Consider the following 26,734-nt stretch of genomic DNA (forward strand, 5'->3'; position numbering starts at 1 on the left):
AGAAACCAAACTGGAGGACGCCGGAACCAAGCGAACTCTGGGCTGGCCACAGCTCCCTCATCCCCTCCACAGACACCGAAAGTTTAATTACTAGAGAACTCCTTTAGCATCTGGGAGAAACAGACTGAGCATTGGGCAACCTTTGGAAACTGGAAAACTAAAGGAGGTTCTCCCACAAAGGCTTCTGTATTAAAAATAACTTAATGGAGATCCCAGCCTCCTGACCTCCACAGGACTGTGGTACGGACAAGAAGGCAACAGTCTTTGTCTTCTCAATGGGACAGAGAGCCTCTACCCTCCCCAGAGGGGACTAAAATCACGGTCACTGGATGCTACCATGTACAGGACAGTCATCAGCACGCCTTTAACTGAGGAAGGAGTGTGGGAGGAGTCTCAAACTGACTGAAAATGATTTTGGTTAAAGTGGTATCTGATTTCTTTTAGAGTTCACTTTGTCAATCCTGAATGTTCCCTTTCAACTTTCCACCCCCAGGAGAATCTGACTAAAGTCTTATTATTTCTCACCCCGACTCGAGTTGAGGGATGACTCAAGCTCCCAGAGACCCGAACCTCCCAGAGTTGGTATTTTTCCAACAAAGATCAGCTTTGTTCATGTGACATTTCTAGTTGTTCTATCTCTCCAACCTGACGGCTCCTTCTCCAAAGGGAAAGCTGAGGAGCTGTTTCTTTGAAAGTACTACATGGTCCCATCAAAGCAAATGGGTTGCTCTAATTTTATTTCAAAAAAGAATCCAATGTTAATAAAAGGTGGCCACTTAAAGCCCTTTAAAAGAGCATTCCTTTAACCACAACGTCGGGCGACCACAAATCGCCCTGAATAGTGCCTACGGGCACCTCTATGGCAGTCATTACGAGTGGGACGACTCTACCTTCCAGCAGTTTTTACTGAAAAGTGGGCAATGAGAATTGGAAAAATCCCATGATGAGCATCTTCCCTGACAAAGCTAACTTAAAACTGATGGTGACACAGGAGAGCGCTATTTCTCAGCCAACCAGACTCCAATGATTTCTATTATTCTTTTGTAAAAGAGACCAAAATTATATTTTATTAGTTTTTACAGATAAATCAAATATTCAGACATCTATATCTATATTTATTTACTTTATCAAAAATGATTTCATTTTGGAAAGTCTGCAGCCTTCTGGGTTTAAAATAATTTATTTCATAGGTTTCTTAAATTTCATGTCTCAGAGATACATTATTCAACCAAAGGTGCTGAACAGAGAGACTGTAAAAAGGGAGGAAACATTTAAGAGAAGCAACCGTCAATCTCATTGGACTCTGAACCCCAACTTGTCATCTCTTGCTAGGATAGACTTCTGTCTCGCCTTTTTGTGCTTACCAAAAACATCAACTGCTGAATCTCCAACGGAGTAAAGAAAAGTTTGTACAATTAAGTATGCATTCCATTTGACACACAAGGCAACCAAATAATTCTGCCATTAACGTTAGCATAATGTATATTTCTGGTCACTGCACTAACATTAAACTAAACTTCAAACCACAAAAACGCTGTGACTAACACTGACGGGGCGCACCCTCAGCGAGCCCGGGCTCCACAGGACAGCGCTGCCCATCAGGACGCGGCGTCACTCGAGGGGGGCGGCCGGCGGCCGCGTGGAGGCTGCTTCTTGTACGAGGGCCACCGGCAGACGGGGCAGCAGTGCCGGCCCCCGGCCAGCCACATGACGATACAATTCTGGTGGAAGACGTGGCCGCAGGGCAGGCCCGTCAACAAGCAGCCGCGGTCAAAGTTCTCGAGGCAGACCACGCACTCGGTGCAGCGCAGCATGTCGGCAGGCCAGGCGGGCTCCCCGTCTTCCGCCGCCCCCTCGGGGGGGCCGGCCCGGCGGCACCGGTCGGCACACGAGCGGGGCCCATCCTGGAGGCGGCCTCCTTCCATGGCGGGGCCAGCCGCTTCCGTCTCCCCGCCCTCGCCATCCGAGTCATCGTCGGGCTCCCGGGGGGCCTCCGACGCGTCCTCCTCGGACGGCACATCCGGACCCCGGAAGCGCCAGGTGGGCAGGTGCTTGATGTAGTCGGTGGGGATCAGCGGGTGCAGCCACAGGTCCGGGAAGGCCAGGCGCTCAAGGAAGAGGTCGGGGTCTTCGTCCCAGTCCGAGTCCACGGGGAAGTTCTGGAAGGAGGCGATAGGGTGGAAGAGGTAGCTGGTGTACCAGTCCCACAGGCTGGAGAGCCACTCGAGGTTGTTGGGCTCCTCGGCATGGTGCTGCCGGCGCCGCTTCTTCTCGAAGTAGTCGATGAGCAGCCCGTGGCCCAGGTAGGTGCCCAGGAAGAGCGCGGGGTGCGAGGAGTAGAAGACCCAGTCGGCGCGCACCCAGGAGGCCAGCGTGGTGGTGTTGGAGTAGCGCAGCAGCTTCAGGCTGTACTCATAGAAGCTGTCCAGGTAGGGCAGCTGCAGGAAGCCCAGCACCGGCAGCCAGGAGATGATCAGCAGCGAGTTGTAGGTGCCCAGCGTGCTGATGAGCACCACGAAGCGCTTGATGGTGGCACCCTGCGTGATGAACAGGTCCATCCAGGCCATCAGGTTCACCAGCACCAGGCTCAGCACAAACAGGTCGTTGACTTCGGGCTGCAGCGAGCGCAGGAAGGAGTCCATGGCGCGCAGGGACAGGAACTCACCCGTGTTGTTCCCGTACCTGTAGATGCCCTCGGGCGTCCGCAGGATGTAGGAGGGCATGCTGTGGATGCCCAGCTCCGTCATCGAGCTGCGGTTGGGCCAGCTCTCCACATTGACGAAGATGAACTCGACCCTCCCCGTGAACTTGATGCTGAGGGCGGAGAAGAAGGCTGGCGGCTGGTCTAGGCTGGCAAACAGGTAGATCTTCACCCAGTACTGGTCGCTGCGGTTCCACTCCTCCCGCAGGTGCTCCGCGTTATAAATGGTTTTGATGCGAGAAGCTGCATGTGCGGTGATCCACTTGAAGATGTGCTCCGTCTCCATCTTGCGCCCGCTGTACTCCTTGAGCATCACCTTCCCTTTGGACGTGCTGGTCTGGGGCACGGACATGATGAGGGTTGAGCGGATCCAGCCTCGCCTACGGCAATACCTACGAGAGAGAGACAGCGTGAGCCGAGAGCGTCGCGTCCCCAGCCCCTGCTTCGCTGGGCAGCGCCCTTGGTACTCCGCTCCCAAAGGACCGAGGCTCCCCTGCCCAGGCACCTCTGAGTTGTTTTAATTTGCACTTTTCTAGTTATTAATGATTTACTGCACTTTTTCATAAAACTTGATAGCTTGGATTTCTCTTTCTAAAAACAGTCTGTTCATACCCTTGTCTGTTTCTCATTTAGGGAATTCTGGTTCAGCTTTCTATGTATTTAAGAAATGAGAAACATCCCCCTCACAGTAACAGCAAGAGGATAACAGCAACAGTGAGCGCCTGCAAAAGGCTTAGCTACTCTCAAGATCCCAGAGGATCCTGATGAACAGCACTCCCCACCTCCAGAGACAGGAGCTATTGCTTCCTGAGTTCAGATCGGAGCCTATTTGTTCCCTTTCTTTATATTTCTTAGTGTTTTTTTAATATGAGAAATTTGCAGTAAGATTTCTCCTCCTCTCCAATTTTCTGCTTTTGTCCTATAAGTTTTCTTTTCTAAAAGGTCAAAGGTTCATCACGCTTATTGCAATTAAAAAAAAAAAGGAAACTGGTGGAAGTGGCCAAAGTACTGCAGAGCAGCTGCCAGTACTGGGCGTCCTACCGCCCGCCTCTGCATTTGTTCCCCAAGCCCAGAACACTTTTATTCTCATCCTCCCCCCAGGAGTCGGCTCAAGGCCCCTGCCTTCACTGGGCATCTCAAGATATGATTCCTATGACCCAAAGTAAATAAGTTTGCATTTCTTCCGTCTCCAAGCAGTCTCTATTCCTCTTTGAGCATCTTCTTCCTAAGGAGATTATAATTACCTTGAAGGGAGGAACTATCCTTTATGGCTCCATCCCCAGCACCTGCCACATACAGCGGGCACTTGGTCAATGCTTGTTGATTGACTGAATTCAGCAAAGTCTAAGTATCTGCAACGAATATGACGACTACAGAGAAGCACGTGAAAACTTCAATGCTCTGATGCAAATGGCAGGAAGCAGAATCAGGAGAACCACATGGAAAGCCCGGCACAGCACGCCAAGGGAAGGGGGCCATGGCCAAACAACCGAATGTTGTGAAATTCTAAAATGACCTCATGTGGACAGTGCCTTCTGTCCCAGAGATTCTCACATTTTTCTTATGGCTGACAATGGGATCATCCCCAAGGGCTTTTCTGCGGTGACTTGTATTCTTCCAAAACACCAGGGAACCGAGACTCATTCACGAAAGCTTTCATTTATTTGTAAAAGAAGTCCTACCCAATATGCCATTCTAAAGGTCTCTTAATGGTTAAAAGCTCTCTGGATAATTCTCACCCCAACAAACGGGCACAAAGTGGGTAACTCAAGAGGAGCGGTGCAAAGGGATCACGTTTAATCACTTCTGCATCCTGTGATGGAGACAAGTCTACACCGAGATACTGGGATACACCTGGGTCATTCTGACCAATGCCACAGGTACAGGCTTGGAGGAGGACCCCTGAACCTTAGGGATCACTCAAAGGAGGGATTTTGGAAGCACCTCCCACAGCGCAGCAGTGAAGAGCCCGTGATCCCAAAATCAGGACGTGCAGCCTTTTTCAAAGTGTGGTTTTTGTGAAATCAAGACTATTTCCCAAAGTCCAAGGCATGGGGCAATAACCCAGCACCCATTCTCCTCGAGCTTTCCATCCAATTACAGGAACAATAGGAACACACAAAATCAATAGGGGAGAAGGAAGGGCCAAGGGATAAAGCACCGAAAAGGAGAGAGGGATGTGCCCTGGGAGAGAAGAAAAAACTCGGGGGGAAAACCAACTTTAGCTCCATCTTAAAGGGTTCCAAGAGGCAAGAGGGGGAACTGTGGCAGGCCCAGAAGTAGTGAGGAGGCCATCTGGACAGCACGGGGAGGTCGGGCACGAGCAGCCTGAGTGACCGGAGGCTGGCTGGTCAGCCCTGACTGCTCCGTGACACTGAGGGTCAGGACCCGGGGTCACCCAGGCCTCCAATTTCTGCAGTAAAACTCCCTCATCTCTGCTATCAGGACCTGAGCTATCTGCTTGTGGGCTCAGGGAAAACCGACCAGGACTTGTGACTGGCAGAGACATGTGACTTCCTGACACCGTTAGCAGCAGGCATCAGGCCCAAGGGTGGGCACAGGTTTGCCACTTTGTGATATTTCAGCCCAGGGTGGGGGGGAAGAGGGACTAAGTGACTTCTGGGGTCAAGTATCAAGGGCGTGGAAACTCCCCCCTCACAGCCTGCTGGCTCCCAAGTGCCAGGGATGGGACGGGGCAGAGGTCAGCGTGGCTGGCAAGGGCGGCCAGAGCCAAAGGGAAGAATTCACCCACACACGGGGCACAAAGCAAAAAGGAAGCCTGTGGATCCTCGCTTCGGAAATTTCCTGGTGCTTAATTCAAGAAGAAGCCAAGCAGTTGCACCAAGGGGATTCTGGGTCACACTGACACTGCGGCTCCGAGGGGACCTTAGCAACCTCCTCTCAGCCACAGGCGTCTGCCGGCAGCGGCCCCTGCTCGGATCCCCACCAGCCCCTTGGGTTTATGGCTCTTCCTAAGGCCCAGAGGACTCAGAAGGGCAGGAGGGCTTACCTGGGATCGCTTGAGCAGTTAAAAGTTCCCGTGCGGATTCCAAATCTGGACACCTTTTTCACCATTTTCTCCCAGTGGACCTTCCCCACCAGAGGACTTCTGTCACTTGCTATGACCTGTAGCCAAAAGGAAAGAGACAGAATTCAGCTCCTCACACCGGTGTCTGATTCTTCTGCCACATCATCGTCTCCCCTGCAAACGCTAACCCGACAAAATGGACAAGGCCCCACAGGGCCTCCAGAGCCAGACGTTACACAGCTCCAACACCCTAACTAGCCATCCATCAGGCCAGAAGTTCCTCCTCACCAAGTTACTGGGCCTGACCCTTCCCTCTATGACAAACTCAGGGAAATGAGCTTTCTGGGAAAACTCCAAACCGTCCCTCCGGGCTGGAGCCACAATTCTCTGCAGCCAGTTCTCAACTGGGGTTCAAGTGGTGGGAAGCGCTGACAGGCTTCCTAGAATCAAATTCTCAGCTGTCTCCATCTGGGAGGATGCCCTGGGGCCAGACACTCATTAAATGCTTTAAATGGCAAAGACAACCAAGAAATCTCTGAAAATCCCTCTAATATTGTTGGCTGCTCAAAAAGGCAAATTTGAAATGTTAAAATGCTAAATGACAAATTGTGTTTAAAGACCCAATTATCCATAATGACAAATGACAGCTAACCCTCATTTCCAAAGAAGGTTGCAGCCTGCTCAAATAAACCACACAGACTGAATATGTGGCTTCACAACACCTGAATTTGGAAGAAAAGTTTCCCAGTAATCAAGATGATTCTGAAACAGAATAACTTTAGGCTGAAACTAGTTCTCTGACTTTCTGGTCTCAGGACGCCATCATGTCCCACCTGCATGCTCTCTGGGAATTCTGAATCTCATCCTTCTGCCGGAGGGATACAGCTCTGTGCCGCCTCTTCAGCAACCCCTTCCCTGTCAGAGAGGGCAAAGGTGGGAGCCTCCACCGCTCAGGGAATTCAGCTCCTCATTCCCTCCCCCACTCAGATTTTATGGCCTCCAGAACCTCAGTGCAGCAAGAATTCCCTTTGGATGCAACTCCCACCACTTCAGGCCATTTCCTTCCCTCACTGTGCACGCACCCTGTGCCCACGGTGCCACCTTTCCTCAGGGGAGTGTGAACTCCTTGAGGGCAGGGACCCTCTTGTGCCTTTCTCTGGCTCTCCAGGTTGGCACATTGTTGTTTCTCAGTCGGGTCCTGCTCTTCGTGACCCCCTTTGGGGTTTTCTTGACAAAGGTACCTGGCTGGTTTGGCCATTTCCTTCTCCAGCCCATCTGAGCCCTGGGGAGACCGAGGCACACAGGGTGAAGAGACCTGGCCGGGTTCCCCCAATGTCTGAAGCAAAATTTGAACTTGGGGAGATGAGTCTTCCTGACACCAGGCCGGGGCTCTGATCCACTGCCCCACCCGCTGCCCACCTGGCACCCAGTAAGCATTTAGCAGTTGGTTACTATGTTGCCAACAGACCCGACCTTGGGGGCTCCTGAACCCGGACCTGGCCCAGAGGGCTCCACGGTCTCGAGACAAGGAAATAACCTTAACCCTCCCTTTCCCAGAGAGGAATGTTGCTGTACAGGGGCCTGCCTCTTCCCGCCATGAGCCAATCCTCCCCAAGGCCTTTGTTCCATTGGCCCCTTCAGGCATCCCACAGCGGTCCAGCCAAAGAGAAGGTCTCGTCCCTGCCCTCAAGGAGGTTACGGTCAGATGGGAGAGACCACATGCGGACAAACGTGCCCGGCCCTGGGCTCAGTGCTCCGGGGCAAGGGAAACTGAAACCAGGGGGAGAGGGAGAGGGAGGAGCCGGACGGCACAGGTTCACCTGTGAGGGAAGAGGAGCCAGGCCGCCTCCAGGTGAGAGGAGAGAGCCCCGAGTGACGGGCCCTGAGCCGGGCTGGGGGAGAGATTGGAGGAGGAAGGGGAAAGTGGGAGAGAGCCACTGTGGAGGGGGGAGGGCAAGCTGCCAGTGGAAGTGGAGCAGAGACTGAAGTGGAGCAGGGCCACGGGGCTGCAGGGAGGGCCCAGGTGAGTGGGACCGGTCAGAAGCAAGGCCTTTCCTCCCCCTGTGTAGTAGCAAAGGCAGAGGAGAACGGGTGTGACTGACTGAGGCTGGGCTGGGCCTTAGAGATGATATAATAGAGGGGGTGCCTGGTTTACCAAGGGGTCAAGGGGGAGAGGGGAGGGGTGAGTGTCGGGGGTCCCATCTGGCTTCTAAGCCTTCCCCCCCTTCCAGGCCTCTGCTCTGACCCCCGGTGCGCCCTCCCTCAGCCTTCCCTTCTTGCCCCCTCTGGGTCATCTCGGGCTGTCTGGTAGCAGGTCAGTGAGTGCCAAGAGCTGGGGCCGTGCCCGGCTCCTCAGGGGGCAGCAGGAGCTCACATGACCAGAGCTGCCCTTGAGGGGCTTCTCACTCATGCCAGCCAAGTGGTCTCGAGGGGCAAGTTCAGGCCGTCCATGTTGGGCTAGTCACCCCAAGGAGGAAAAGGGGGGGGGCTGAGCTGCACAGGGGAGGGGTTTCCTCACCAAGGTATCCCTTCAGTTATTAGGGATTTGTAAGGTACCTACTCTGCGCAAAACACTCCATGGCACTTGCAAAGCCTGACGACTCCGCCTGGAGGGAGACACAAATACTAAGACAAGGAGAGGGAGGTGGTCTGGAGGACAGACAGCCTTCCGGGGTCACCCTGCCGGGGGCGCCCAAGGTCAGAGCGGAACTCCCCTCCTGCCAGCTCCAGGCCCAGGAGGTCGCCCGCCGGTCAGCTCAGTGGGGACACACTGGCCCTACCAAACCCCCAGACCCCGGCTGGGACCCGCTGCCCGTGACCAGGGCCAAGCCCCTGTGTCTGAGGCCGGGGGCAGCGCAGAGGGCAGAGGCTGGGCCCGGGGCAAAGGAGGCTGGGCCACCGTGAGCGAGGCCCAGGCTGGGGGCTCAGGTGGAAACAAAGGCCCAGGACTGTCTTCACTGCAAGGGAGGAAGAGCCAGAGCCCCCAAGGGTCAGGGAGCCTGCACCCACATAGAGCTGTGGTAAGGAGGCTGGGCCATGGCGAGGGAGGCCGGGCCGTGGTGAGGGAGGCCGGGCTTGTGGTGAGGGAGGCCGGGCTTGTGGTGAGGGAGGCCGAGCCTCGAGCACTGACTGTTTAAGCCTGGGCAAGTCCATGTCCCCATTTCTAAAATCGGGCTCAGCCCGCAGCCGCCTCTCAGGGACATTAGGGACAATAGATGATGCCCCGAGATGCCCTCGGGGCCTGTCTTTCCCTGGGAAATCCGTACCATCAGGAGGAGCTGGCCAGTGGCCGGCCACATGCCCAGGAGGACACGGGAGCAGGCCACAGAGAAGGCCCAGGCCAGGGGCTCAGGTGGAAACAAAGGCTCAGGACTGTGCTCGCTGCAAGGGAGGCCCCAGGGAGGAAGAGCCGGAGCCCCCGAGGGTCAGGGAACCTCTACCCACATAAAGCACGCACCCAAGAGAGCACCTCCTCTCCCTGGCCCGGAGGAGAGTGACCCCGGCCCTGGGAAGTGACCCCTCCCCCCCAAAGGGGCTTCCAAAAGAGCGCAAAGACAGCAGCCTCCTGGATGCCTTCCCCCCTCCCCTCCTCATTTGCCTGCAGCTCTCGTCCTGCTCTCAGCGGTCCTTTGGACCCTGGACGTCTACAGAGGTTGGGGGCCGCTTTCACAGCCGCTCTAAGCTCCCGTGCCACTTGGTTAAACAGGAGTCTCTGCCACCCCTGGGGGAAGACAAACCTTGCTTCCTTTCCCATGATCCCTGAGCGGGCACGGCGCTAAAGTCGGGAGGCGGAGGGGGAAGGGAGCCAGCTGCCCCCACTGCCAGGCTTTCCCAGGCCCAGGGCAGGCCAGCGTGGAAGCTCTTCACTTTGCAGACAGCCGTAGGGGCTTTTCCCGCCTCCCACCACAGTGGCTCTTCCGGGCCGGCCCGGGGGCCAAGCCAACTTCTCTATTTCCCCAGGGCAGCTCTGAGGGCTCTGGGAGCACCCCCCAGCTAGAACATGGCCGAGAGACCAAAGAAGCAGCTTTCAGGGGAAGAAACCCCAGCTCCTGTCGTCGTTAGTCATGGCAAACGCACTGGTTAGAGAGAAATACAAATTAAAACAACTCTGGGGCACGATCTCAGACCCCTCAGATTGGCTAATCATGAAGAAAAGGAAAAGGACACAAGCTGAAGGGGATGGGGGAGAACAGGAGCACGGATGCCCTGTTGGGGGAGCTGTGAAATGGCCTGACCACTCGTGGCACCACTTGGGACTCTGCCCGATGGGCAACACGACAGCGCTCCTGGTCTGACCTCCCCACACCACTCCTAGGGCGGCACCCCGGGGGCATCCAGGGAAAAGGGGCCTGGGCTCAGACACGTATGGCAGCTCTCTGGTGGTGGCCAAGAACTGGAAATTCAGGGGATGCCCCTCAAGTGGACAATGGCTAAACTAATTATGGTGTGGGGGTAAATGTAATGCTACCATGCTGTAAGAAACCTTGAAGGGAACTGTCTCAGGAAAACCTGACAGGAGATATATGAACCAAGGCAAAGTGACGTGAGCACAACCAGGAGAATATTGTACACGGCCACAGCAAGACTGCACTCGTCATCAACTGTAAGACACTTAGCTTCTCCATCAGTACGACGACCCACCACAATTCCAAAGCACTCCCTGGCCACAGAGAGAATTCTCTGACGAACTCAATACAGATGGAAATATTCTCTCTCTCTGTCTGTCTCTCTCTCTCTCTGTCTCCATCTCTCTCTCTGTCTCTATCTTTGGAATAAGGTTAATGCAGAATTTATTTTGCACAACTATATGTATTAATAAATTTTGTTCTTCTCTTGTCAATGGGTAGAGGGAAGGAGAGGATCTGGAACTAAAAACAAAATTGAATTTTAAAAACTTTTTAAAAAGAAAGATTTTTCTGATACGTCCCCACCTACCGGGTAAAGGATGTTTACTCTGTTATCTGAGCTAACATGGCTATGGACAATCTCATGCTCACAACAACTTGGGATATTGTATATACAAAAACTGTGGTATTAGAGCTTGGGGGCTAAAAAGATGAAATAAGCATTTACTAGAAAGTTTAGGGCACGAAATGAACGCAATTCTAACATTTAAAAGCCATTCTTGAGCTTCCAAAAAAATCTAGAAAACCAGCACATTCAGCCATTACCTGTGGAATTTGCTTTATCCACCAAGTCTTATGGTTTTTAACAAATTACTTTCTGTACTGAGTTTTCTTAAAGTTTGCTTTAGACAATAAATTACCCTCTTCCTGACCTGAAAAGGGGATATGCTGTTGTCATCTAACAGACTATTTCCCCCTCCCCTTCTCTCTCATCTGCTCCTGGAGACATAGCTATCATCTCTAGGTAAATGACTTTGAAATAAATGCCTCCAGACCTCATCACCCCCTGAGCCCCAGTCTGACATTTTATCATTTAATTTTTATTTAGTATCTACTATGGGCCAGAGATATTTCCAGCTGTCCGCCAGACACCTCCACTTGGATATCCCTTAAGTGTTTCAAATGCAGCATAATGAAAACAGAATTCAGTCTCTTACTCCGTGAATTCTGGCAATGAAGTGGGGCAGCATGAATCAGGGAGACCTCAGACACTCGCTGGCTGTGTGACCTTGGCCCACTCACTTAACTGGGCAGCCTCAACTGTCAGTCAGTCACTATAACAGAAGCACCTCCAGGGCAGTTTAAGAACCAAATGAGAAAATGTCTGTAGAGGTCCTGCGAGCCTCACGGCTCCTGCACAGGCTGCAGCCATCTTCACAAAACTCGTCCCTTCTCCTGGCTCCTTATCCCCTTGGCGACGGCCGCCATCGTTCACGTTCCCCACAGAGAGAGTCACTCTTAGCTCTTCCCTCTTACTCATCTGCACCAACTTCCCAGGCTTGGCCCTGCCACCCGTCCCTTGTTTGGGCCACAGCCCATCCAAGCCCTGGCCGTCCCAAAGCCTGCCTGAACCACTGTCCCCACCTCCCAGGGCCCCCAGAGCTTGTCTCTCCCCCTCCAAGGGGAATCCCAAGCCTGACCACAGCTGTCCACAACAAGTCTCACCAGGTCCCCGAAGTCTTCCAGGCAAAGCACAAGCCTCGGTCAGAGGCCCCTTTCCAAGCTGATCCAAGCGACTCTCCCCCAGCCAGTTCTTTGTCCAGACCCAGGGCCTGGAACGCTCTCCCTCTGCGGACCTGCCAAAGACACTTGCTCTGCTCTGACTCCCCTCATGGTGCCCATGGGTTTTCAAGGCTGGGGAGGTCTCCCTGGTACTGACTGGGGTACAATGGGCAGATACCAGTAACCTGGCGAGAACAGCCCGCCACACACAGCAGGGGTGCCCGAGATGGAAGATGAGAGGGGTCTGAAGGGGTGGCTGCTGGCCTGGTCACTCTGACACCACGGCCGCCTGCTGTGAGGAGGGGGCTCAAAGTTCATGGCAAAGAGGAGAAGGGCCCTGTCACTGCCATGGGGAGAGGAGGAAGAGCTTCAGGCTCCTTCTGGACCATCTCTCCTGAGATCTCCTTTCAGCAACCCTTTCTTTCCCAACCAAAGCACAAGCCCCGCTTCACTCTCCTTCTGGTCTCAACGGGCAGTTTTCTCTATCATTCTGAGCAAACTGTATCTCCCGGCTCCAGCTGGTGACGGTCTTCCCAAAAGCCACCCCCAGGGACGGCAAGGAGGGCAGGGAAGCACTGAATGAGAATCGACTCAGACATCTGGGACTCCATGATACTGAGAGGTCCCACGAAACAGAACAGCCCCATGATGCCGAGGGGGCCCACAATACTGAGGGATCCCCCGTACTGAGGGGCCCCAGGGTAGGGAGGAGCCCCCGATGGCTGAATATGTTTATCGATGAGCCCAGAGCACCTCCCCATCAGACTGAAAGCTGCCTGCTGACACTAGATGGCGGCTGCTGATGTGCCTTCTGGGGCGCTGGGCTTCCGGGTCCAAGGACACTGGCCTAGGCGGGCATCAAGATGCCAAAGTTCTGACCCCTTTTGTGTCTGTAACTCTTTGGGCCTGTTTTCCCACCCATAAAAGGAGGGGGATGGATCAGGGAAGGTGTCCTGCAGCTCAGTCTATGATTTTACAAGTTAGCATCAGACCAAGGACAACCTAACTGCAAACATCTTTAATCCCATCAGCTGGACTTAGTCAAGGATGTTTCCATTTCCTGTAAGTCAGCATTTCATTATGACGAGGCATTTTCAATTAAATTTCAAAATCTACATTTTGGCCAAATGGCTCATGCCATAGGCAGCAGCAAACCGAGGACATTTGGTATTATTTTGGTCCTTTTCCTGGGCAAGGTAAAAATAAAGTCGGAAGGCAAATGCCTGACATTTTATGTTTTGAGCGCTGGTAGAGAAGGCCACGAGCCTGCACAGAAACGATGCCCCGGCAGTAAGAGCAGGGGCTCTGGACAGCGTGGGACACATTGTGGCGCCCTCCTGGGCTCAGGCTCCCCCAGAGGCGATGGCCCTCGCGTCCTGAGGCTGGTAGGAAGCCCCTGAGAGATCAGGGCGGCCCTGGCCCCTTGGCTCTCCCCCCACTTGCCTGGTCCGGCTGAGTGCGGCTGGTTCCCTTTATGCCAATGGCCAAACCAGCAGCGCGGTTAAGCAACAAGAGCAAAGCTGGCGGGCTTGAGAAACAGCTGCTAAACTGTGCGTGTCCTTCCATGCGACTCTGCATCCTGGGGCCAGGGCACGGAGCCCAGCACGGGCCGCAGATCAAGCTTACATGGTGACAAGGAGGCGCCTGGAGCGCCGAGGGTCCCAGCAAGAGAAGAGAGGCCCAGGACCAGAAGGACAACCATGACCAAGGGGGAAAAGGATGGCACCACAGAAGAGACTGGCAGCAACGCTGTGCTGGGAAGGAGCCTCCCGGCCCTGGGGCTGCTAGGGTGGGCTACGGGCAGCAGGCGGACCATGAGGCTGGGCTTGCCCAAGACTGCCCAGAAGCTTTTGGAAAGAGGGTCAGAGGAAGGGCAAGGCTTCCACAGGGGCCTGTCCCTCAGGTACTCTCTAAGTTTCAGAGGACGCAAAAGGCTCCAAGGTGGGTGCCGAGACCCCTGCTGATCTGACAATAAGCTAAGGAAGCCCACCATCACTTTGCGAAAGCTCCAAGGCAGAGGCCTGCTGCCTCCCGACTGGATTTACACTTTTTAAACCCCAGAACATACACGAAGCTGCATGGAAAGCTACTATCAGCTGTGTGACACTTCCCTAAATGCTTTCTCAATGTCACCAAAACACCAAGCTGACTTGAAAAGGAAATGGAGGTCACAGAGAGCAAGGATCCACAGGTGCCCCAAGGCAGCCAGGAGGGCCTGGGTTCAAGGCCTGGCTCGGACCCTCACCAGGAACCCAGCAGTCAAGCTCTGGATGTCCTGGATGACTCCCTCAAACGTGAACTCCCCTCTGCCACAGACCCACTATGAACATTGGATCTCCGAGAGAGTGAAACCCAACTCCCGAAAAGAGAAGGGACGTGTCCTGTGGGAAGAGAAGATCCAGCCTCCTGATAACCTGGGGACTTTCTGACAAACAGAGCTGACTTCTCTCTGACCTTCCGAAGTTCACAACTCCAGTTAAATACCTTTGGAGGGAAAAATAACAGAGCAGTGGCCTAGAGAATATTCCTATCTCCTCAATTCCAGTACCCTCAGTTTCAATTATGGTTTAAAAAAACCAATCATATAACCCTTAAAAGGGATTAACTAGAGCAAGTCCTTCTGCCCTGAGAAACTGAGCTGGGTTAGCTCCCAAGGCCAACACCCAGCGGCCAGTTAACCTGGTCTCAGACATCTCACAGGGTGTGCCATTGGATACGAGGGAAACCACGGAAAAGAAGTGGACACAGAGAGCCTTGTGCATCACCACCACCCCTGGGAAAAGGTCTCTCCTCTGATTTATCTCCACAGAGTGGAGATGATTCCGGACTATCCACAGCAAAACCCGAGCCCTGGTGCACAAGCCCACCCTCAATCACTGGACCAGAGTGGGCACGTCCTGAGAGGCTCATCAACAGGAGGATGGTGTCCAGTTGATGATCATAAAGACTGTCCACAAAAGCATAGGGGCTGCCTTCTTCCCTGGTGGAAAGGGTATCCTGGCTGAAGAAATCATGGATTCTGAAAATATCCCATTAGTACTGATGGTGGCTAGGGCATCTTCCCAAAGACCTACCAGGACCAGCATTCCCTTGCCAAGACTCAATAGGTTAACTGGTGTTTAGGTACAAAGTCCCTCTTTTCTACTTCCGAGTAACTTAATAAGTCAGTTTCCCAAAAACCCATCTGTCAACTCCCCAAAGGTAGGGAACATATTTCATCTGAAATTTTTATCTCTAGGAGGCCATTGAACATTATCCTGGACAATTTTTATTTAGCATCTACAGAGTTTTACATTTACAGAATTTAGCAGTGCTGAATATTCAGCAGTTATCACTTGATATCCATGAAAGAGTTCCACTTGGAAGCAACTTTGTTAAAAATCTGCACAGTCTTCACATGCCAGTGTTGATTCCAAAGAGCCCTTGTGAGTCTGTTGCTGGCCAACACAAACTCTGGGAACCCAAATCTGGAAAGTCAATAATCATGAACATTCTGATCCTTGGGACCTTTCCCTAATATTCTATGAAGTCCCGACGTGTAGAACACAGAGGCCAATGGGACAGTCTACACAATTTACTATCCCTAACATTTTAGCATGATTAAAACCATCTAAGATTTCCTTGGGAAGTCCCAATACAAATAAACCTAAGGGACAAGAAACAAAGAGCAAGTGTCTTCACACAAACTAAACAGGTCAAAGATGTTATAGCTTTAAAAAAGACATTCAAGGACTCTTAATTGATGGGAGGGCAAATCCAAATGGCACCAAAAAAAGTCCCTGGACTCTCACTTTATTGCCCTCCCCAGCCTGTAGTCTTCATCTATAAAATGGGATAGTAACAATTCCTAACTTTCTCACAGGACTGGGAAGATCAAATGAGATAAAGGATGCAAATAAGGAAGGCCCTTTGCAAGCTTTATAGCATTATATAAATATGATCTATCATTATTATGCAATTAACCAATCAACATTTATTGAACCCCTCTTGTGTGCCAGATGCTGGAGAACCCAACAGGCCCTGCCTTCCGGGAGCATCCCTCTATCCAGGGAAATAACACATATACTAAGCACAGGCAAAGTAAACATAAGGTAATTTGGGAGGAGAAAGGCCCTAGAACCTCAGGTCACCCAAAAAGGTACTTGGGCTTCCATTTGAAGTGAATTAGGTACTTGTGAGATGTGATTCCCATGATTTATGGGATGCTAAGGCCAATCAGATCCCTGTCCTGCCATGGGCACATGCACTACATACAAGTGGCTCAGGAGCTTGCCAGGCTAGAGTAAGAACTTGAGCAGACCCTTCCTTGGCTGATGGATGCCGCCATTTAATCACTCTAAGCCTCGGTTTGTTCTTTCCAATGAATTGGCTTAAATCCCAGGGTTTCGGTGAGGAAGTACCAGGCAGACATAACTTCTTCCCAGAGATGTTCGCTATTGTGGACGCTGCCTGTGGTATGGAGGGTAAGACAACTGGCCCAAGTCAATGCTGCCACTACTGGCCTCTATAGCAAGGTCTCCAGACCTCGTGTCCAGTCTTCCTTTTATTCTAACTGCCTCCTTCTGGACTCCAAGGAAAAGAAGAATGAAAAAATGTACCTAAATTGAATTTCTGAACCCTGAACTCTACACCATTAGCTCTATGACCTCAGGCTCTCCCGTACAGGCAGGCTCACCATCATGAAAGTCAAGACACTGGGTTTAATTATCTGTAGGATCCTTATCAGGTCTAAAAGGCCTTGATTTTATTGCTCTGAATTTTGAAGATTAAAAACTATAGTTTAATCAACTAACACTAACTCGACCCTCTCCAGCTTGCCTGTATTTCCATCTCTACAAACACAATGAAAAGTCTGCCTAAACAGCTTCTCTTTTTTGTTTCTAAAATGCTTTAAAAGCAGACAGAACTACACAAGCAAATACCCATCTATTCCAGTCTGGGGAACAGGAAGGGAAAAAGACAATAGTCCAGACAACGGGAATCAAGACACTCAGTCTTCCTTTTATTCCCTTGGGATTCAACAGCCTACAGCTGACGCACAAAAACTGCCTGCTATCACTGCCAGGAAGAGCTGGCTCAGAAGAAGCCTGGTGACAGATAAGCCCCTCTCTGGAAGGATCACCTGAGTTTTGAAGTGAGTGTGAATGAGCCACTGAACCAAATACCTGAACCAGCCAAATGCCATCTTTGGTGTCTTCCACGAGCTCATAAAAGTGCATTTCACCACTAAAGTTGGTGCTCGAAGCAGACTCCGACGCTTCTTCTTCCTTGAGTGCAGAATAAAGCTCACCTTCCATCAGGTCTCCTAAAGGAAAAAGTTAGAGAAATAAAACTTCAAAAAGGACAAAGGGACAAAATTCACCTCTAAACCTATTTCTTTCATAATGTCTGGAATGAGCTTTACATAGCTAAACACTATCACTTTGTTGTATAGACACATAAAGGTGAGATTTATATTGATATTGTAGAATTTCTATCAACAGCTAAAAATAAATCACAATAACCCTAAGACTTTATACAGTATATCTTTTTACTTGGGCCACATATAAATAGTCTGTTGTTAAATAAGATTGTCATTTTAGAGACTGAATAACTGGGATGCAGAAGGACTTGCTGGATGTCACGTACCAAATGAATAATGGATCCTGCAGTATGATTAAGTGTCAAAAACCTGACCTTTCAAAACAAACAATAGAAATTGTGAATTTTCACCATCAACTGAACTCTAAAGAAAAACACAACTTAAGATATAGTCTCTGACTTAGCTTTTACTGAGATAGGAAGGAGTACTACCATCCTCAGCTAACATCAACACAGCAGCTTTTAAGGTTATCTGCAACCATCTAGTTAGTTATCTAGTTTTTGAAACAATTTTAATTTCATCTGTCTAGGACTAAAATTTATAATACTATATTTCTACAGCTAATCATGTCTATAGGACAGATCTCATTTCTTACATCAGTAGTGCCTGTTTATTAATATGCATATTAAGAACCTTTGATTTTGGCTACTTCACTAAATTCTCTTGATTAGAAATAAAACCCATAATAAAACACACTAAAATAAAGGACACAATCTTTAATTGGAAAAAAATGAACTCTTTTTTTTTTTTGTAGAGAGAGAACATGGGACTAGTTCACATATGAATTTAATAACACTGTCACCTTCAAATCATTAACAAGTAAATGTTCCAGAAGAGTTAATATTTATATCTAACACAGTAAGCAGCCTTACAAATATAGAGCAGACCACACTCGAAACAAACAAAAAAGAACCATTGGTTTCAACAGTTACATACCGAAAGCCAGCCTGGTATGTTCCTGATCCAGGAAGGAAAACTTAAAAGCAAATATACATTTCTTTGTGTACATATGTGCATGTGGGGAGGAAGGACAGGAAGGAACAAGGAAAGAAATCTTTTAAACAAATACAGTAATATTTCTCTTGTGCAGAAAATGAACATTTTGGGGGGTCCTTAAAAATGTACATTTCAGAATTCAGTGGAAAAAAGTTAATGTTCCCACTGACATTATGTTAAAAATGTAGCCAGCCAATTGTCTGTAAGAGGGACAAATCGGGTTCATGTGTTACATTTGGTTTCACTTTCTGGTGTTTTAATCCATTAACCTACAGCTGTTAGGGCCAAGGACTAAAAATGCAGGGAAAATGGAAATTCAAGCCAAGATAAGAAAGGATCATCAAAGAAAAACATTCTCCCAAACTTCCTTTTCAAAAAAAGAAGAGCCTCCTTAAAGTTTCCACCTATCTTTCCCCAGTTTTTTCTAGAGTTTAAAGCACAGACTTCACTCGTAGTACAAGGCATTGTTCTCTATTAAAAATCTATGTTCCTCCCTATAAATTTTAAGCCTGAGGCCTAGGCATCTTCACACTCTGATTTACCAAGAGTTCTAACAAGCCACGAAACAAGGACCGGCTGCCTTGGTATTATTACACACAGTGCATCCGTGTATACATGTACACAAACATGAAATTTACACTTACAGGTATATATACAGGAAAATCTGGAGAATATATAAATGGATACATACACATACACACTTAATTTATAAACTGAAACTTAAAATGACTTATTTGTTGTAAGAATGTTTTCAAATGGTTCAAAATCATTTTCTGTTTTTCTATAAACAAAGTCAGAACTGCTGAGAAATCCTTAAATCTTTAAGGAGATTTTCTGTTGAAAGTGTTACTTACTTTCCACAAACTTAAAAAAAACAAAACATACAAATCATTCCAGTCTCCCACATAAAGTGAAGGGAATCTCACATTTTCTTTTCCAGGACGCTGGAAACGGAATCATTTGCTTAAAACTTCACAAAATTGTTGGCTTAAAATCCTCTTTATTCTATTTATGGAGGAAAAGGCCCCAGGATATAAAAAATTGACAGCTGCAGTGCCATGCTCCATCATGAGGATAACCACTAGCCCTTACACCATGAGGTGTAACCTCCATGAGGTTAAATGGACAACTTGGCAGAAAGGACAGCCGGGTGCCCTCAAAAGCATGGCTTCAAGTTTTGCCTCAGACACCCGGTGGGTGACCCTGAGCAGGTCACGTAGCCTTAGGGTTCCAGGAAACCGACACTGGAAATCGCAAGTAAGGTGGCCACCTGCACCGGGAGAAGGAGCTCAGAGGGACACTTCTTGTGCCTCTGACGTTTGCGAAGCTAGAAGGAGCTCTCTCTCCCTCTCTGTTTCTTTTCTCTCTTTCTGTCCCTTCTTTCTCTCTCCCTGTTTGTAATCCCTCTTTCTGTCCCTTTTCTCTATCTCTTCTATCCCTTCTCGCTCTATCTTCTCTCCTTCTGTCCCTTCTTTCTCTCTCCCTCTGTTTGTAGTCCCTCTTTCTGTCCCTTTTCTCTGTCTCTTCTGTCCCTTCTCGCTCTATGTCCTCTCTTTCTGTCCCTTCTTTCTCTCTCCCTCTGTTTGTAGTCCCTCTTTCTGTCCCTTTTCTCTGTCTCTTCTGTCCCTTCTCGCTCTATCTTCTCTCCTTCTGTCCCTTCTTTCTCTCTCCCTCTGTTTGTAGTCCCTCTTTCTGTCTCTTCTGTCCCTTCTCGCTCTATCTCCTCTCTTTCTGTCCCTTCTTTCTCTCTCCCTGTTTGTAGTCCCTCTTTCTGTCCCTTTTCTCTATCTCTTCTATCCCTTCTCGCTCTATCTTCTCTCCTTCTGTCCCTTCTTTCTCTCTCCCTCTGTTTGTAGTCCCTCTTTCTGTCCCTTTTCTCTGTCTCTTCTGTCCCTTCTCGCTCTATGTCCTCTCTTTCTGTCCCTTCTTTCTCTCCCCATTTGTAGTCCCTCTTTCTGTCCCTTTCTCTCTCTCTTCTGTCCCTTCTCGCTCTATCTTCTCTCCTTCTGTCCCTTCTTTCTCTCTCCCTCTGTTTGTAGTCCCTCTTTCTGTCTCTTCTGTCCCTTCTCACTCTATCTCCTCTCTTTCTGTCCCTTCTTTCTCTCTCCCTGTTTGTAGTCCCTCTTTCTGTCCCTTTTCTCTATCTCTTCTATCCCTTCTCGCTCTATCTTCTCTCCTTCTGTCCCTTCTTTCTCTCTCCCTCTGTTTGTAGTCCCTCTTTCTGTCCCTTTTCTCTCTCTTCTGTCCCTTCTCGCTCTATCTCCTCTCTTTCTGTCCCTTCTTTCTCTCTCCCTGTTTGTAGTCCCTCTTTCTGTCCCTTTTCTCTATCTCTTCTGTCCCTTCTCGCTCTATCTCCTCTCCTTTTGTCCCTTCTTTCTCTCTCCCTGTTTGTCTCTTTCTGTCCCTTTTCTCTCTCTTCTGTCCCTTCTCGCTCTATCTTCTCTCTTTCTGTCCCTTCTTTCTCTCTCCCTGTTTGTAGTCCCTCTTTCTGTCCCTTCTCGCTCTATCTCCTCTCTTTCTGTCCCTTCTTTCTCTCTCCCTGTTTGTAGTCCCTCTTTCTGTCCCTTTTCTCTATCTCTTCTGTCCCTTCTCGCTCTATCTCCTCTCCTTTTGTCCCTTCTTTCTCTCTCCCTGTTTGTCTCTTTCTGTCCCTTTTCTCTCTCTTCTGTCCCTTCTCGCTCTATCTCCTCTCTTTCTGTCCCTTCTTTCTCTCTCTCTCTGTTTGTAGTCCCTCTTTCTGTCCCTTTTGTCCCTTCTCGCTCTATCTCCTCTCCTTTTGTCCCTTCTTTCTCTCTCCCTGTTTGTAGTCCCTCTTTCTGCCCCTTTTCTCTCTCTTCTGTCCCTTCTCGCTCTATCTCCTCTTTCTGTCCCTTCTTTCTCTCTCCCTGTTTGTAGTCCCTCTTTCTGCCCCTTTTCTCTATCTCTTCTGTCCCTTCTCGCTCTATCTCCTCTCCTTTTGTCCCTTCTTTCTCTCTCCCTGTTTGTCTCTTTCTGTCCCTTTTCTCTCTCTTCTGTCCCTTCTCGCTCTATCTCCTCTCTTTCTGTCCCTTCTTTCTCTCTCTCCCTGTTTGTAGTCCCTCTTTCTGTCCCTTTTCTCTCTCTTCTGTCCCTTCTCGCTCTATCTCCTCTTTCTGTCCCTTCTTTCTCTCCCTCTGTTTGTAGTCCCTCTTTCTGTCCCTTTTCTCTCTCTTCTGTCCCTTCTCGCTCTATCTCCTCTCTTTCTGTCCCTTTCTCTCTCTTCTGTCCCTTCTCGCTCTATCTCCTCTCCTTTTGTCCCTTCTTTCTCTCTCTCTCTGTTTGTAGTCCCTCTTTCTGTCCCTTTTCTCTCTCTCCTGTCCTTCTCGCTCTATCTCCTCTCTTTCTGTCCCTTCTTCTCTCTCCCTGTTATGAGTCCCTCTTTCTGCCCTTCTCTCTCTTCTGTCCCTTCTGCTCTATCTCCTCTCTTTCTGTCCTTCTTTCTCTCCCTCTGTTTGTAGTCCCTCTTTCTGTCCCTTTTCTCTCTCCCTGTCCCTTCTCGCTCTATCTCCTCTCTTTCTGTCCTCTTCTCTCTCCCTCTGTTTGTAGTCCCTCTTTCTGTCCCTTTCTCTCTCTCCTGTCCTTCTGCTCTATCTCCTCTCTTTCTGTCCTTCTCTCTCTCTCTCTGTTTGTAGTTCCTCTTTCTGTCCCTTTTGTCCCTTCTCGCTCTATCTCCTCTCCTTTTGTCCCTTCTTTCTCTCTCCCTGTTTGTAGTCCCTCTTTCTGCCCCTTTTCTCTCTCTTCTGTCCCTTCTCGCTCTATCTCCTCTCCTTCTGTCCCTTCTCTGTGCCCCTTCTCCTCCTCCCTGTCTCTTTTTTGGCTCCCCTTTCTCTCTCGCTGCAATCCCAGGTGCAGGCCGGTGGTGCCGCGGAGCTGCTTGTCTCTAGGACCCACAGCCCCGGGCGCCAGCCTGGGACCCGCCGCGGCGGTGTGTGCCCCCGGCCGGGGCTTTGCCGCCCCTCCCCCCCCCGCCCCCGGCCAGTTGTCCGTCCAGGCGGCTGACCGGGGCCTGGCGAAGGGGGGCAGCCCCTGGCCCTGCCCGGCGGCCCGCGCTCCCTTACCGGACTTCTCCACCAACTCTCGGACATCCTTCTTCTCGGGCAGCCCCGAGTAGCCCAAGCCCCGGCACTCCAGGATGGTCTTCAGCTTTTTAAAACTCAGCGCCACCGGATCCACCAGCTGGGTGGCCAGGATGCCCGTCTCGTACCACACAATGGCCTCGAAGAACCTGGCCAGCACGAACAGGACCAGGAAGTAGAGCAGCAAGAAGAAGAGCTTGAGCCACATCTTGGCGGCGCCGCCTCAGGGCGCCCCGAGTCCGGCTCAGCGGGGGAGGGGGCGGCCGAGGCGGAGCGCGCTGCGGGAGCCCAAGGACGCGGCCCGCGGCCCCCGGTCATTCCGGGGCGGCCATGGGGGCGCTCACCAGGGGCCCACCCGGGGCGGAAGCCGAGGTCAGGGGGCCCCCATCAAGGGGGGGCCTCCCCGAAAGCTAATGGGAGGCGCCTGCAGCAGGGGGACGAGACCCGCGCTCGGGTGCGAGGGGGGACTGGAGGGGCTGCAGGGGAGGAGCGGGGAGTCCCCGCAGGGGGGGCGTGGGGAGCACCAACGGAGGGGGGCAGCGGGCAGCGCCGGGCGCGGCTGGGGGTTCCGGGCTCGGTCACTGCCAGAGGCCTCCGGGGCCGGCCGCCAAAGGTTCCGAGGAGGCGCGGGCCGCGCGGCCGAGGGAGGCGAGGGCGGACCCCGCCGCGGCCGCCGCCGGCGGCCGGCCAGGCCCAAAGGCCCACCGGCCGCCCCGGGACGGCCGGGGTGGGGCGCCCGGGGCCCCGGCCCTTTGGGGCGGCCCGGGGCAGGCGCCCCGGCCGCCGCCGGGGGGGGCCCGCGGGGCGGGGGAGGACCCCGGCGCGCGGGCCCCGCTTTCCCGGGGGCCCCCGGCCCAAACCCCGGCGGGGCCAGGAGGGCCAAGGGGCCGGGGGGGGCCGAAGGGGGACGGGGCCCCGTCCCCGGGGCGGAGGGCTGCGGGGGGCGGGCCCGGCAAAAACCGGGGCAAGGCGGGGGGGCCGGGGCCGGGGGGGGGGGCGGGGCCTGCAGGGGGGCGGGCCAAGGCCCGGGGGGCGGGTGTTCCGGGGGAGGAGGGGAAGGGGGGGGGGGGAAGGGGGGGGAAAGGAAAGGGGGAAAGGGGAGGGGGGGGGGGGAAAGGGGGGGGGGGAGGGGGGGGGGGGGGGGGGGGGGGGGGGAAGGAGGGGGGGAAAAGGGGGGGGGAAGGAGGGGAGGAAAGGGGGAAAAGGGGGGGGGGGGAAAGGGGGGGGGGGGGGGGGGGAAAGGAGGAAGGAGGGGGGGGAGGGAAGGGGAGAAAGGGGAAGGGGAGGGGAGGAGGAAGGGGAGGGGGGGAAAAGGGGGGAGGAAAGGAAGGGGGAGGGGAAAGAGGGGGGGGGGAGGAAAAAAGGGGGGGGGGGGAGGGGAGGGAGGGAGAAAGGGAAAGGGGGGGAAGGGGGGGGAAGGGGGGGGGGGGGGGGGGGAGGGAGGGGGGGGGGGAGGAAGGAGGGAAGGGAGGAAGGGGGGAAGGAGGAAGGAGGAAGGAAGGAAGGAGAGGGAAAGGCGACTTGGAATTTTTTTTTTAAAACCCTCCCCTTTCCTTCCCCCGGGCCCGTTTCTTTTCCCCCCAAAAGCCCGGGCGGGTTTTTTTTCTATTCCCGGGTTACGTAAAAGGCGCTTAATAAGTGCTTGTTGGCTCGACTTGCAATTAGACTCTATTTGTGGAGTTGTTTCTACGGCCGCGCAAATTTCCCCCTCCTGCCTCCTCCCCTCCCGAGGCGGCTCCCCTTGGGGAAAGCTTCTGGTCTCTGCGATTTTGACAGTCTTTGAGCAGACTAGACAAAGGTCTCTGCGTATTTGTGTGTTTCACGAAAGCGCAGAGTCCTGGGCCGTGTCCTTCACCGCTGCGGCACCTGACACACCCTTAGTGGATGGCATGTGGAAAATAAATATTATAACAGGCCGGCCCCAGCTCTGGGAGGCTGGAGTATCCTTTCCCACGAAGGACACCCAACTCTGTTCACAATCAGGAGCCAGGACTCCACAGAGAGTTTATTTCCACCCCCAAACTCTGGCGCTCTTTATATATATGCATATATATTCCCAATTATATATATATACACTCTCAACTCAAGGCCGAGGAGAACATCACTTAAAGAAAGCTAGGGCAGCTTAGTGAGGTAGAGCCGAGTGCTCAGAGTCAGCGAGACAATCCAGATATTTACTAGCCATCTAACTCTAGTCAAGTCATTTAACTATTTGCCTCAGTTAATTCATCTGTAAAATGGGGATAATAGCAGCACTCACTTCCCAGAATTGTGAAGATTAAATGGGCTAAACATTATAACGTCCTCAGCACGGAGCTTGGCACATGATGACTACATAATATTAGCTAGTAGAAAAATGTTCAGTGTTTTAGATAATTCGAGTATCAGACAACTGTTTCTTTCCTCCACTACAAAAGAAATGCCTAAAGACAGAAAAGCACAAAAAGTATTTATTGATAGACTTCAAACATAAATCAAAATCTTTAAGTCTTCTTATGCTGTCTTGGGGGGAATCTATTCATCTAAAACTTGAAAGCTCAGAGTCATGTTTCACTCTCGCATTTGGAATTTTCTTCTGTTTATTCTTACCTTCTTTAGCTCAGATGAGGAAATTGAGGCAAATTGCTCAATGTCACCCAGCTAGTAAGTGTTTGAAACTGAATTTTACCTCAGGTCTTCCTGACCAGACTTAGAGCTCTATTCACTCTGCCACCTGGCTGCACAAGAGCATTTATTGGGTCTCTTTAATAGGCATTTCACTACAATTGATAATTGGTTAAAGGTTATGAACAGATAATTTTCAGATGAAGAAATTTAAACCATTTCATTCATATGAAAAAATGCTCTAAATCACTATTGGTCAAAGAAATACAAATTAAGATAACTGAGATACCGCCTCATACTTCTCAGATTAGCTAAAGTGACAGAAAAGGAACATGATAAATGTTAGAGATGTGGGAAAATTGGAAAACCAATGCATTGTTGGTAGAGTTGTGAACTGATCAAACCATTCAGTAGAGCAATATAGAACCGTGCTCAAAGGGTTATCAAACTGGACATACCCTTTGATCCAGCACTGTTTCTACTGGGCTTATACCCCAAAGAGATCTTAAAGGAGGGAAAGGGAGCTACATGTGCAAAAGTGCTTGTAGCAGCCCTTTTAGTAATGGCAAAGAACTAAAAACTGAATGGATGCCCATCAATTGGGGAATGGCTGAATAATATATGAATGTTATAGAATATTGTTGTTCTATAAGAAACGATAAGCAGGATGATTTCAGAGAGGCCTGGAGAGACTTAAATGAACTGATGCTGAGTGAAGTGAGCAGAACCAGGAGAACATTATACACAGCAACAGCAAGATTATAAGAAGATCAAATCTGGTGGACGTGGCTCTTTTCAACAGCAAAGTCATTCAGGCCAGTTCCAATAGACTTGTGATGGAGAGAGCCATCTGCACCCAGAGAGAGGATTGTTGGGGACTGAGTGTGGATTGCAACATAGTATTTTCACTTTTTTTGTTGTTGTTGCTTTCATTTTGTTTTCTTTCTCATTTTTTTCCTTTTTGATCTGATTTTTCTTGTGCAGCCTGATCATTGTGGAAAAATATACAGAAGAATTGCACATATTTAACATATATTGGATTGTTTGCCACCTAGGAGAGAGAGTGGGGCAAGGGAGGGGAAAAATTTGGAACACAATGATTTGCAGGTACGAATGTTGAAAACTATGCATATGTTTTAAAAATAAAAAGCTTTTAAAAATAGGCATTTCATTTTCACCTCATTCCACATTTTCTAAGTAATTCCCTCAAGATCTATGACTTCTGGAAAATCAGGTGAGGATTGGGGTTCATTCCCTTTCTCCAAGAAAAGGATTCCAGATAAAGAATCCAGGGACTTATAAGTGCTCAGTGTCATGAGGTGGCTACCTAAGATGTAAATATCTATTTCAGGATCACTATTTGGCTATCTATGTTCAGTACATAGTTCAGAAACACAGGGTGTAAAAAATAGAACCCTAAGATTCTGATTGAGGCTTACATAGATGAGCACATGCTTTTAATGCCCATAAGTACCAAAGCAAGAACTCTTTGCCCCTCAATTCCAATTAGACTTTAACCTTATTGATTTGTGTCAATTCTCTATAGACCTTACATCAAACTTTCATCAAAGATCTTCAGTGTTACATTTTTTTTTTACCATCTTAAAAATTTTTTTATGCAAACACAAATAATTGCCATATAATTGCAATAATTTTGTCTTTTATAATTTCTTCTGTATCTTGTCTGATTAACAGTTTTCCCCTCTGAAACTGTAAAAGATACTTTCCATATTCCTCTCATTTTTAAATAGAATGAGTTTTTATATTTAGATTATGTATTTTGAATACTTTGTAATATCTGGTACAAAATGCTAATCTAAG

General features: G+C 50.5%; 1 protein-coding gene across 1 annotated transcript; it reads right to left on the reverse strand.

Annotated features, from left to right (window-relative positions):
• Nucleotides 1-1,164: 1,164 nt before the first annotated feature.
• On the reverse strand, nt 1,165-22,982 carry RNF103 (ring finger protein 103). The gene is made up of 4 exons (XM_031949803.1): nt 22,292-22,982; nt 17,023-17,162; nt 5,712-5,827; nt 1,165-3,093 (listed from the first exon to the last, which is right to left on the reverse strand). Exons 1-4 carry the CDS (start codon nt 22,515-22,517, stop codon nt 1,599-1,601), a joined length of 1,977 nt encoding a protein of 658 aa, XP_031805663.1. The 5' UTR covers nt 22,518-22,982; the 3' UTR covers nt 1,165-1,598.
• Between the last annotated feature and the right edge of the window lie 3,752 nt (nt 22,983-26,734).

This window comes from Sarcophilus harrisii, chromosome 2 (genome assembly GCF_902635505.1).
Source record: "Sarcophilus harrisii chromosome 2, mSarHar1.11, whole genome shotgun sequence".
Taxonomy (NCBI): Eukaryota; Metazoa; Chordata; class Mammalia; order Dasyuromorphia; family Dasyuridae; genus Sarcophilus; species Sarcophilus harrisii.

Coding starts and splice junctions, on each gene's coding strand:
- RNF103 (XM_031949803.1), bottom strand. CDS start 22,517: ATGTGGCTCAAGCTCTTCTTCTTGCTGCTCTACTTCCTGGTCCTGTTC. Junction 5,828..17,022: donor ATGGCATTTGGCTGGTTCAG/GTATTTGGTTCA, acceptor TTTTGGCTACAG/GTCATAGCAAGTGACAGAAG. Junction 3,094..5,711: donor AACTGCTCAAGCGATCCCAG/GTAAGCCCTCCT, acceptor TCTCTCTCGTAG/GTATTGCCGTAGGCGAGGCT.